Source organism: Amphiura filiformis, chromosome 8 (genome assembly GCF_039555335.1).
Source record: "Amphiura filiformis chromosome 8, Afil_fr2py, whole genome shotgun sequence".
NCBI classification, from domain to species: domain Eukaryota; kingdom Metazoa; phylum Echinodermata; class Ophiuroidea; order Amphilepidida; family Amphiuridae; genus Amphiura; species Amphiura filiformis.
In genome coordinates, this window is record NC_092635.1 from 28,939,818 (window position 1) to 28,952,720 (window position 12,903).

The window sequence follows — 12,903 nt, forward strand, 5'->3', positions numbered from 1 at the left end:
CCCTCGAATGCCAACCCTGGGTATTTTTTCTTCATGGACACAAATAATAGTATTTTGTCTAAATAAACATTTTGACCAGTGTCTAGTGTCACCAATAGCAGTGTCACCAGGGAAGAAAACTGGATTGTGTAAGCAGCTTGGAAACTGAAACTAACATTTGACTTCAAAAAATTTTGAGCTATTACCATCATCATCATATGCATGTCCAAACATATCCATTGTATCAAAGAATTTGAACAGGAGAATGGAATACATACAATAGCATAATGCCACATTCAGGGATGCCACAGTTAGGGATGGAAGTAAAATAACTGAAATTTGTCAAACCTGTATATCACAGCAAACTGCAGCAAATTGCCTAGAGAATTGCAGCAAATTGCCTGGAGAGCCAATTTGCCACACTTTGGCACTGGTAAGTTTTGGCAACACTGTACCTACCTTTTTCTTCCTCTTCTTCATCACTGAATGTTCCCTCTACACTGTCTAGCCTATTCCTGACAGGTGCAGTGTTAGGTGTATCACTGATCACTTCTACTTCTTTCACCTCCGCTATTATTGGAGTAGGAATCACTGGTATTGGAGGCGGTATTTCAGTTTTGGGTGAAGGCACTGGCGGTACTGAAATGTACAACAAAAACACATCCAAAATTGTGATTTGCTACTAAAAAACATGCTATTCTTTAGATTGATATTGAAGAAAATAACTGCTCACCAAGCCTGTGGCAGTTGAGATTGGATTAAGAATTTCATTTCTCTTGACCCAAAAACTGACAAAAAAATTGTTCACTTCCTTTGTTTGGATATCATATAGAGATCTCGTCTTCAATTGTGTTTCTTCCTTTTCTTTCCATATAAGCCAGCATGATCAACAAGGTTTTTTAGCCTGGATTGAGCATATTGCTTGAACCTGGTCCCATTAAGACCCAAGTGTGTCTCCACACAGAGCGACCGTTTAAACAAACAAACAAAAATATCATCTTTAGAAAATATACTGTAATCACAGCTGTCATCTACAGTTACCCTATGTATCTGCCTGTTCCAAAATTGCTACTGTAGATGAGAAAATTTTTGCGGAACATAAATTTTTGCACTTTTCATGCTCAACAGAGCTTCCGCAAAATTAAACAAAATACTTTTAAATATTTTTACTTTATACATAGGTCTGTATAAAACCTCCAAAACTGTGAAAGCACACAAAAATTACCCCTTTATCAGAACCTGCTAAGGCAAATCAATTGTTGCATCTCTAAAGCTACATTTGTAGACATGAAACTTAAAGTTATAGATAAATGACCAGAATACATCGCATGATAATGCTGGAGTTATGTGTGAGTTCATAATGTACCACTGTGCATATTACATAATACAAACTTACCATCAGTTACTGAGCAGAACTCTGAGAAGGTATCCCTGATCATTGCTCTTAGCTCTTTGTCTAGCTTGGGATTGTCAAAGAGAGGTGATAATGACCTGAAATAGGAAACAAAAAAAACAATATTCACTCAATTCTCACTACAATCCAACCTCTTTTATCCGGCTGTGATGGGACCACATATAAGTGATATGTAATTGTGCATTGACTGTATTGACAAGTACTAAAATTGGAACAAAATATTGCTTCAACATGGGGTAAGGTGCATGCCAAATCAACAAATCATCCTGTTATGCTTCCACAACCGTATAATAGAGATCAGTAGAAAAGAGGTCCGGACGAGAAAGGTTTGACTGTATTTGCAAAGACAAAACCAAAATTACATATTTCAGTAATATATACAACCAAAGTTCATCTATAAGCAAGGAAAAATAACACACAAGTTTGTGGCCAGATCTTGGACCTCAAATAATAATATTAATTACAATTTACGCAAATACTATCTTATAAAACTCTCTCTCAACTGAGGCCACAGATAACTTCAACTATTTAAAAAATTACATCTTTACAAAGTCTTTGGAAGTAGCAGGGTTTTTTAATTAATGTGACACAAAGGCACAAAAAACTTGAAATGTCTGCACCTGTTAGAAATGTTTGAAGTAAATAATTACAATGTTTAATTTGGTTTTGCTCATCTTCTTTTTTTTCACTTACTGCTGAATGGTTTACTTTGATTTTCACTTGCAACTCATTTCACAAACTAACCTGGGCTGCAAAACACATAATTTAACAAAAATACTGCATTTAGGTATCTTTTTACAGTTAAGCAGTATATACATGTAGGCTATATACTATGAACTGTTAAAAAAGAAATTGTAAAATAAATAATATATATTTCACTTCACTTACGGTAAAACTCTCTTTTCCAAAATAAACCTGAGTGAGGTCATGGCGCCTAGCTTGACTTGACTTGTTAATGGTGGATAAAAATTAGGAATAATCTGAAAATAAAAACAAAACAAAAGAGTCAGGACACAGGCAGCGACATATAAACCAATCCCAGGCTTGAAACAATTCAAAGTGACAACCAAAATATTGATAACTTAGGAGAGCCCCACAGTTAAAGTACTGGATGTTAATTTGTATTCTGATGAAGTTAATATCCCAGAGAGTGAAATCCCAAATCCTCATTATTTTGGATATATATAAATAAGTATAGGTAGTAATGCAGGATCAATTTCACAAAGCTAGCTAGATCTTATGGTAAGAAACCCATCATAAAGTTACAAGTAGTCTTTACCCATCACAACATTACCATGGGTTTATGTTATAAATCCCTATTACTTATTTGCTTATTTCACCATAACCCCCTCTTTGTGACTTGGAGTGATTAAATACCGGGTATGGATTTTGCAACAAATCTCTTTGTGAAATGGATCCAGTTCCATAAATGTATTTGATTCCCATTTTATAAATTGTTGTGAGAAACATATCAATATGACTTGGATTTGAAAAAAGACCACAGAACTCTCTGCAATGGTGCTGGCAGGTAACACTCAATTTGAAATGTCGTCTTCCAATAGCTCTGCTGAAAATATATCATCAGGAAAGCAAATAATAGGTTCCCTCATTTATCAAAACTTAGCCTTCTTGACCCTTTACATGGATCAGCCAACTTGTTGCCACAACGAGATTCTCTACACATACTCAATCACAAAAGTGCATTTTTGTTTTTTCGCTTTTTCTAGTAATGCGCAAGAAGGCTTTTGCAAAGCGTTCATGATCTTTAAAGCATGAGTATAAAAGGTCATGTTCACACAACACACTATTTTGAAGTAGAATCTCATATTGAAATCAGCCCTCAAATTAACCCATGGCACCCACGGCATAATGCCGTGGGTGCCCATCCCCACTGCCGTAATGCCCTCAAAATATGTCCTTTACCGACGGCAGTCACTTGCCGTGCCCTCTAATGAAGTTGCTGTCGGTGCCCCAGCCCTGCCCCTGCATTATAAAATCATCTATCAGACTGTTTGGGTGTGTTTTCTTTGCTTTGAGAAATTGCCTTGGTGCCCTTCTCAAATTTTCAACAGTTGCCATGATGCCCTCTTGAAATATTACAAACTGCCATGCTGCCTTGCCTTTTCAGTGAAAATCCAAGGCAATTATCAACTTGCCCTAAAAAAGTTGCTGTGCCTCTTCAGATCCTTAATTCGAGGGCTGATTGAAATGACTGTGCAAAGGGTCAATTATACCAAGTGAAATGAACACTTACTCTACAAAGGAAATCTAGAAGAGTTGCTGTAATGGCCGGATGTGATCTCATTGAATGATGCATCACAAGTATTGCAGGCTCTGAAGAGAAAATAAAACGTATCAACAAGTTAAATAACTTGCCCATGATGTTAGAGGTGCATATGGGAGAACTAAGATGCAGACCTATTTCAGATACATTGCAATTTTATTCATGGACTCTACAATCAAGGATTCCAGGTCACCCCCTATGGAAAACATGACCTTAATCTCCTATATACAGAGTATAAATTTCAAATGGGGTTACCTAAATGGGTGACACTATTTGAAATCTATTTGAGCCCATTGTAGACTCCATACAAAGCAAGTAAATCTTGAGAAACTTTATGTCCATCAATAAATCCTTCTTCACTGCTGCCACTATCATAGAAAAGAGCCAACTTTGCACTAGATGCTGCCACATTGGACTAGAGAAAAACACAACAATTGTTAATCAATGCAGACCTATTTCAGATACATTGCAATTTTATTCATGGACACTACAATCAAGGATTCCAGGTCACCCCCTATGGAAAACATGACCTTAATCTCCTATATACAGAGTATAAATTTCAAATGGGGTTACCTAAATGGGTGACACTATTTGAAATCTATTTGAGCCCATTGTAGACTCCATACAAAGCAAGTAAATCTTGAGAAACTTTATGTCCATCAATAAATCCTTCTTCACTGCTGCCACTATCGAATGAAACAGACATCCCAAGCCTGTAAGAAGTGCTCCATGAAAAGATTTATGCACTAATCTAATCCTGCAGGGTGTATACACACATGTACAAGGGCAATTTGTTGATACGCTGGCGAGGCAACCATGTAAATGCACTAATTCAATTTGCCACTGTAAAATGTAACATGGCATTGCTCTCAACTTGAGATGAGATACACTTATATAAGAACTTAAAATGATCTTACCTATATCCATGATATTAGCTCTTGCTTGGATGAAGAATAACCAGTCATAGAAAAGAGCCAACTTTGCACTAGATGCTGCCACATTGGACTAGAGAAAAACACAACAATTGTTAATCAATGTTAATAAATTGGTAAGTTAGTATTCTGACTTTAACATTAACATTCAAATCAAAGTTCAAGTATATCCTTTGGAAAGCAAACATATCAACCATCAGTTTGTTTTGGATGCTACCAGATCATGTCCTTTACCATCTACACTGTTTTATTCAGAGATTTTAATAAGTATTGTTAACAAAAATCCCAAACTTCCTGACAAAATTCATAAAATCAGTCAATTTCCTGATGACTGGCATCTATTTACAATGGTAACAAGTTGTGCATGTGTGTGTTCTTTTTCTTAACTCATACTGCTGGATCCAAGTGACCTGGTAGTCAGGTTAGCTTTGATAACATTTAGAATTACATGCTTGTGATGATCAACACTGCTGTGAAGTGCAGCCTGGTTCTATATTAATTTGACTCATTATTAACAGACAACATGCTCTATCTAGAGCAACTTTACTCACTGTGCATGTTGTAAGAAGCCAACCAATGACTGCCCATCTCTGAATGATATCAGAACATAACACTTCATTGGAGGGGTGAACAACACAGCAGATGTACCGGATCAAATCACACCGTAATGACTGGCTCTCTGGAGTTGACAGGTACTAAATCACGAACAAACAAACAAAAGAATATTAATCAAAGTTTTCATTAGCAGGTTAAAACAATGTCAAACAATCTCAATTTATGCTCAAAATTCTTAAGCAAGAAATATACTTGGATCAATGCTAAACATTCATTTCCAACAATGTTGAATTAATCAATTTAGAATAATCTACTGCTTTAGTCTGATCAGTTTTACATGACCCAAATGCTGTTTCTATTGCATGCAATGCTTAAATTTAATGGGCAGCTGGTGCAGTTTGGCTCCCGTGAGGCTACAGCAAACAGCTGGGAGTTAAAATACTAAGTGCACCACACAACCTTTTAATTAATTCAGTGCCTGGTAAAAGTGGTAGGCAAAATCAATATTTAGCCCACAAAATACATTCAAAGCAGACTTGGATAAAACACCTGTGTGACCTCTAACAAGGGCCCTAATCTAGGGCAACTGGCACATAACATATAGCAAGTAAACCAGAAGAGCGAGTAGTGAACTTGTAAATAGGCTTTGGGAAGCAATTGACTGACTTGATATTTTTCAGATACCATGGAAGTAACTTGCTTAAAATTTTGTTTTGTCTCCTGGTCCTCCAAAATTATCTTCTGGTAGCAAATCTAGGGATCAGGAGATCAGCAGTTTTTATGGAATAGTATGTTTTGGTCTAGATGTTCTTAAATTTGAGGCCTGGTTGTATGATAGCAGTATATTGGATTGCATAATATGTAGGATAATATAGGGATGATCCAACCACCGCTTACCTGCTTCTGGAACCAATCTTGATACCTTTTTTGCTGCCCAAATTTTACCTGTTGGGAGAAAATTGGGAATCCTATGTGAATTTTCATATTCAAGTCACAATATATGCAAGTTACACAAAATACACAAAGACAGAATGCAGATACATATGCTTACATAAGAACATTGCTGGGATGTATGATACCCATACTTTTTATTTTTAGTAGCTTTAATTAACAGAAACCTTTGTTTTTTCATTAAACATTTAATGAGAGGTCACAAAAAGGCGAGCAGTGTTATTTTTGCACAAACCTTGGATGTGAGGAATATGATTTTCTTTTCCATGTCTGGTGTAAGTCGACAAGCTAAGTACTTAGGAGATGTTCTCTGCCCCATGAGCTGTGGAACACCTGTTAATGAAATTAATGTAACAACAATTAGTAATGAAAACATTATTAAAATTATTTTAGCATTTCATTGAATTTGATACTACACGTTTGATAAATATATGGATCCAAACTGCATATCATAGAGATAGAATTTCTTTTAATTCACTTCCACTGATTTGTGTAGTTTAAGTTGCTCTATAATGACAATCACAAGAACACAGTTAAACACAGCTAGTATGCCTTTGATCACCATCAGAGCACTCTCCTCGATTAACGGAGGATTTCGTGATCCTAGCATCCTCTATTTAATGATATTTTTCAGAAGATATCCACAAAAAAGCTTATTCCCAAAATTTCAGTTGATTCTAATTTTGCGTTTGAGAGTTATACATGATAATGTGTATGGCACTGCCTATAGGCCACTGTTATAATTTCGTTCTGGTATACCACAAATTTGACAATAGTTTTGCTAAACAAATTAATCTGCAAGAAATGTTTGGTAGATAAACATTATGTAGCTAGAGGTTCCAGTGGTATAAAAATCTCAACTTTTATGAGAAAAGTGGAGGGATGAAGCTGTATATCACGAAAAGCCCTTTTAAGCTATGGCATTATAGTAAAGCGCGAGACACCACCCAAGCACACAATGGGCTCAGTGTATATATTTCTACAAAAGGGCTTATTTTTCCCTAATCTTTATTTTGAAAAGCTGTTTAAACTTCCATAATTTGACATGGTTTTTCGAAAGGGTAAAAAGGGTTTTTTTCCATAACTTCCAAAAAGTGCTTATTTCCCAAACAAAAATCCTGAATGGGCTAGTCCAGTTGAAATCCATATACCCCCTATGGAAGACATAACCTTAATCTTTCACACAGGGAACTTAGGCATTATAAAGCGGAAGGTAAACGCTGAAATTTTATTATCATGTTATTGTTTTTCTTTCATCAACTTACCTCCAAACTGTGGATTAATTGACTGTGGTTTGTGAAGGATGTCTTTCCATAACTGCTCAAATTCTGGTATTCTTGCTACATTCTGTAGCAGCCTAAGCAGGTCCCGTCCTATTCTACAGCATTCCATAAACTGATAATGAAAACAAACAATAATAAGACATAGCATATGGTTATGTCCGTTGTACAGTACATCAGAACAAATTATCTGGGAAATATATCATTTGTACCTATGAGGACATCACATCTGTATTTGTTTCCATATTGCTAGGCACAAACACCAAGTGGTCAAAATTAATCCAAATGATCAAATTCATGTTTACTCCATTATAAACAAAACATAAAAATAAATCACTTTTGCAACCCACATCAAAACATGCGCACATTGTGATAATTTGATTGATACAGTCATGTGCAGGATCGTGTTAGCTCCAATTTGATCCATTTGCTACCAAAAGCTCTGAATTGATACCAGTATGACATCTGGTGCATTTTTAAAGTTGCAAATTAAAAGGAACACATGGAATTGCAGGGGTAAATTGCATAATGTGGCCATGACATAACCCGAAACGATTGCCAGGTAATTTCTATCATGCCATGCACACATGTAAAGTAAAACATTATAATCAATCCAAGCATTTCAAATTAATGATTGAATCAACTGCGGATAGATAATCATCATTAGTGGACTATTACAAAGATATAGTCAAAAGTTGAGACTATCACTGACAGTCGCGGAGCCCTATGACTATTATGCCTGTTATCGACTGTCATATGTGTTGTATTATCGTCGATATGACCCCAAATCCGACATGTCAAAATAAATTGTCCTTTTTCGACACTTTACGACACATATCAAAAAGAGAAAAAAATGAAATTTCCATGCTATTTTGTCCGAATAAGCTTACTGTTCGATCATGTTTTCATTGGAAAGTCAAAAATTACCTCCCGAAATACAAACCAGTAAGTATGTTTACACCAGAAGTCGGCATTCGTAACTCATATTGGCGTGATTTTAAGCTTAACTATCAATTTTTTTCAGCATTTTAAAATCTCATTACAAGTTTCGACATGTGTCGATTGTCATATTTTTTACCACGACGAAGTGTAACGTGTTGAATTAGAAATCATGTGTTGATAACCGGTCTAATGACTATTGGCGACTTAGTCGCGTAACCCTAACTGGGAGTACTTACCTTATTTCTAAGCAGTGTGATGCAAAACTCTACTTCTCTTTGTCTCAGTGTACCTAATGATTGAATATTGTGATCTTCTATCACTCTTAGATATGTGAATAGTGCCATACACATCAACACAGGCAACTTTTCTAACCATGACCTGCACAAAAACAAACAAATCAGAAAATAATAGTATTATTTAATTCCATTATTTCATCAATCCAACCTGTTTTTGTCTTTATCATTATATTTTTCCATCTCCCTATCATCATACCATTTTTAATTCATAGGTCAGTATTTATGTCATTGGCTTTCATTTATGAGCTGTGATGACCACATTTATCATGGCCATTATTTCTTACCATTTTATATCAATTTCTTCTAGTCGTTCAGTAGATGGGAACTATAAGTGAGCATATCAAGAGGAATGAGTCTACTGTCACTAATACTGATTTGGAGTACAAAAACGATGACAATCTGTAACTTCCAACTAACTACAACCCTAGCGGAAATTTGTTGCCACACCAGCACGTGCTGGTGTCAAAATCAAGCAATCGCCAGAGCTAAATATGTGACAGTACCGCATTATCTTTGTTTTATAGTTGCAAAAATGCATGCACATTCAATTTAGACTCTCCCCTTCCCCATCCCCCATCTTTCAATGTTGGGAGACTGAAATGTAGACATGATGACGATTTTGTCCAAATCAACATTGCAATAGATGAGGGAGGAAGGATGTTGGACAATTAACGCTAAGGTGTGGCAACATTTTTCGCCAAGGTTGTAGCAGGGAACCATGTCCACTCATTTTGAGTAATCAGCAACAAAGATGTTCAAATTCTTTTGGTTCTTAATGTTTTCATGTGGTTTACATTAAAACATAGCATTTTGAAGGGCTACAAATGTAGTAGTAATTGATGCAAAATTGCATCTCCAAAATTGCATCTCATTTCCCGTAACCATATCATGAATATTAATAATGTTTAATAACAACAAGATGTTTATTATGTTCATTACCTGTTTTCAGTGAAGATATCTAGCATAGCCTCTGCCAACCATATGTTCTTTGGTGATAAATCTCCGCCTAAATAAATAAAAACAAATCGTAGGCTGTTACTAAAATATTTTTACTCCCGACTGCCAGTACATTTGCTACATACCAGTAACTGAATTCTTCCATTGAACAAGCTGTGAGTTTTTGGCTAGTGGCTCTAGATACCCAAGTACCTGGTTTTTCAGTGCTTCAGTCCACTAGACCAACAAAACAAAAATTCAATGATATCCTATATTCTACATATGTGATTCAGGCCAACACATGGCCATTTTCATTCCTCGTTGTAGTAACTGCATCATGCTCTTGCAAGCAAACACTGCAAGATTTGATACATATACAGTGCATACAATGTACATGTTCTACTGGAGGTGAGTGTACTTTCTGAAATCAAGCATATCAGTGACCACATATCACCAATATTGAAAAGGTGAAAACAATTAGCAAAAACTGAAATTTCTAAAGCTTTATACTTACGTACAGAGCAAGCAGAAATCAAAACAAAGAAGCTAACTCTCACATTACCTCTGCACTTCCTGACCTGAGACTGGCAGTGCCAGGGATCTTCCCACTTGGCGTGCACCATAGGAAAACCAGAAAAACATTGGAATCACCCAGGATTTACCAATGCCATGAAGAAAAGAATTCTTAACCTAAAAAGCATGTATTCTTGGCACCTTACTGGGTACTGTGACTGACACTTCAGTAAGAACTATTTAAGCTTACCAGAACGGTAAACTGTATATCCGTCTTTACACGCTTTTCAATGGGAAATGAACTATGCTGCTTGGATGATGTCACGAGAGGTTAGCATTTATTCCGTATTGAAAAAGCGTGTAAAGACGGATATGCAGTCGACCAGCCTCTTACTGCAGCCATAATGCTCAAGGCAAGCTCCCAATGAATGAAACTATGCACTGTTAATTTGGTATTCACTGTCGAAGTGATGATGTAACAGGATTAATTACCATAGCAATAGATGAGTACAATTTTTGAATAGATTGCCCTGCACTACAACATTCACACTGTACCTATGCATTGAACCATGCTAATCACTCACACCTGTAAGATTTTTGTAAAGAGCGGGATTGTATTCAATCTATTATTGCAGACATACACAGGTGATGAGTGCAACATGCTTGTAGTGCAGGGCGCTCTATTAAAAAATTGTATTATTACATAACTTTGACAGCAAATAGGCCACAGGGACTTTTATATTGGATTATCTAAGGGCTCATATTGAAATACCCTACCACGTTTTCACACAGAAAGAAGGCAGGATTCCCCTTGCTAAGCGCGGCGTTGTGAAAAAGCTCGGTCAGGAAAGCGCGCTCCTAATTTAAGTCAGTGAAGTGGCTAATTGCAGTGTTATAATCACACAGGATTTTAACAAAAGAAGGCTAGCACAGGAAAGCTGCAGGATGGCGCACACCTTCCTGTGTAAGGGAATTTCAAAAAGAGCCCTAAATGACACATTTCAACGTACCTGCAATCTGTTTGATGAGAGATGAGCAAACATTGTCTACACCTGTTACTGCATTCTTCACCATCTCCTTTGTGATCCATACAGCCTAGAAATAAGCAATATAATAAATGTAAGGACAGGGAAAATGCACAACGCGCAAAAAGTGCCAAAAGTTGCGCATTTTGGGTATAATCGCACATTATAGATCCGACTGCAAATTTTAATTTCTCAAAATCTTGGAAGTTTTCATTAAAATCGAAGAATCCATAATGATCTGCAACACAATCCATGTTTAAAAAAATATAGAAAATTGACCATCGCAAAAAATTGCAAGAAAAGTAAGTATAAGTTTCAAAAAATATTTCTAAAATATTGCAAATACAAACTGTTTGTGGAGAAAATTCACACATTTTGGAGGAATAAAAAGATAAATGGAATAAGCATTTGTTCCATTAACTGCCCAGGGTGCTTAACATAGTCATTTTGGGTGGCAATTACACAGTTTACAAAATTGCATATTACAAACATAGTCATCCATTACCATCTTATAGTACAATATTTGTTAGTTTTTAGGGTACAGTACTCAATAATGTGTCTTGTTTACAGTTAAAATGGTGACAGTTTAAAAAATATAATTTTGAAAAGATGGAATCAACTCAAACTTAACCTTTTTAAGCATAATTGACAGTAGTGGATGGGCAGTTTATTATATCACATTCTGCTTGTCCTAAAGTTGCTGGGTGGGCGCTTATAGGAGCAAGGGCGGTTAATGGAACAAATATGGCACTATTATGGCACTGGCTATAAGCCAACATTTTATTGGTGCTGCATATACCATGTCGATTCATTATAATTCATTTCAGTGATTTTACAGTGTTGTTTCTTTCATAATACTAACATCGTGCATTGTACATTGAATATTTCTTGCTTTCTTTCAGATTGAATATTGAGATGGCTATTGATATAATTAAGGTTGGTCTGAACCCTGGAATTATGAAAACTTTCGGGCCTCATAACTGCTAAATTATTAGTCTAAAGAATATAAAAGTATACATTTTTAGAATGGAAATGACTTGATGAATTCATCTGTGAGGTCCAATTTGGGACCAAAATGCTCATTTTGGAGAAAATCCCAAAAAAGCGGGTTTTTGGGCCCAAATTTTTTCTAGTGCAACATAACAAAAAAATTGTTTGGCCAAAAAATTTTTTTTACTAATTTTTCAAAACTAGATAAAAATATCTAGGGACCCTTTTTCATTTTTTTTTTGAATTTTGACCAACTTCACCAAAAATATTTGAAATTTGGTAAAATCAGACTTTTTATGATTTTTTTGAAAATTTTGCATTTTTTGACCATTTTTGGTGCAAATTTCTCAAAGTTGGTCAAAATTCAAAAAAATTAAAACAAGGCGGTTCTCGAACCACGAGTCTCGCCTGCTTTCGTGACCGCCTGCTTTTGCGATTACTTTTGGTAGAGGTAAATGAATTTGGCGGTTATCGGCTGGGCACGATTATCTGGCTGATGGTGACTGTACCCACCAAGTTTCATGCCCATGCAACAGTTTTTACTAATTTGACTTCAGATTACCCCTGGTGGACTCGAAATGACCTTCCCAAAATTTGGCTTTAAATGTTGACTGTACCCACCAAGTGTCATGCCCATATGACAGTATTTACTCATTTGACCTCAGATGACCCCTGGTGACCCAGAAATGACCTTCCAAAAATTTGGCTTTAAATGTTGACTGTACCCCCCAAGTTTCATGCCCATACGACAGATTTTACTAATTTGACCTCAGATGACCCCTGGTGACCTCAAAATGACCTTCCAA

At 36.1% G+C, this 12,903-nt stretch overlaps 1 protein-coding gene across 2 annotated transcripts in view; it reads right to left on the reverse strand.

The window, feature by feature from the left end:
• Nucleotides 1-12,903, reverse strand: part of LOC140158908 (integrator complex subunit 3-like) — a 48,671-nt gene that overhangs the window by 29,143 nt on the left and 6,625 nt on the right. For both annotated transcript variants that reach the window (XR_011859835.1, XM_072182177.1), the window contains exons 5-16: nucleotides 11,093-11,177; nucleotides 9,573-9,639; nucleotides 8,574-8,715; nucleotides 7,381-7,510; nucleotides 6,351-6,448; nucleotides 6,062-6,109; nucleotides 5,161-5,304; nucleotides 4,595-4,682; nucleotides 3,648-3,727; nucleotides 2,282-2,373; nucleotides 1,376-1,470; nucleotides 439-618 (exon numbers count right to left, since the gene is read on the reverse strand). Coding sequence is in view for 1 of the 2 variants with exons in the window: in XM_072182177.1 (XP_072038278.1) it covers nucleotides 439-618; nucleotides 1,376-1,470; nucleotides 2,282-2,373; nucleotides 3,648-3,727; nucleotides 4,595-4,682; nucleotides 5,161-5,304; nucleotides 6,062-6,109; nucleotides 6,351-6,448; nucleotides 7,381-7,510; nucleotides 8,574-8,715; nucleotides 9,573-9,639; nucleotides 11,093-11,177 (1,249 nt within the window). In the remaining variant the exon portion in view is untranslated. The remainder of the gene's footprint in view (nucleotides 1-438; nucleotides 619-1,375; nucleotides 1,471-2,281; nucleotides 2,374-3,647; nucleotides 3,728-4,594; nucleotides 4,683-5,160; nucleotides 5,305-6,061; nucleotides 6,110-6,350; nucleotides 6,449-7,380; nucleotides 7,511-8,573; nucleotides 8,716-9,572; nucleotides 9,640-11,092; nucleotides 11,178-12,903) is intronic.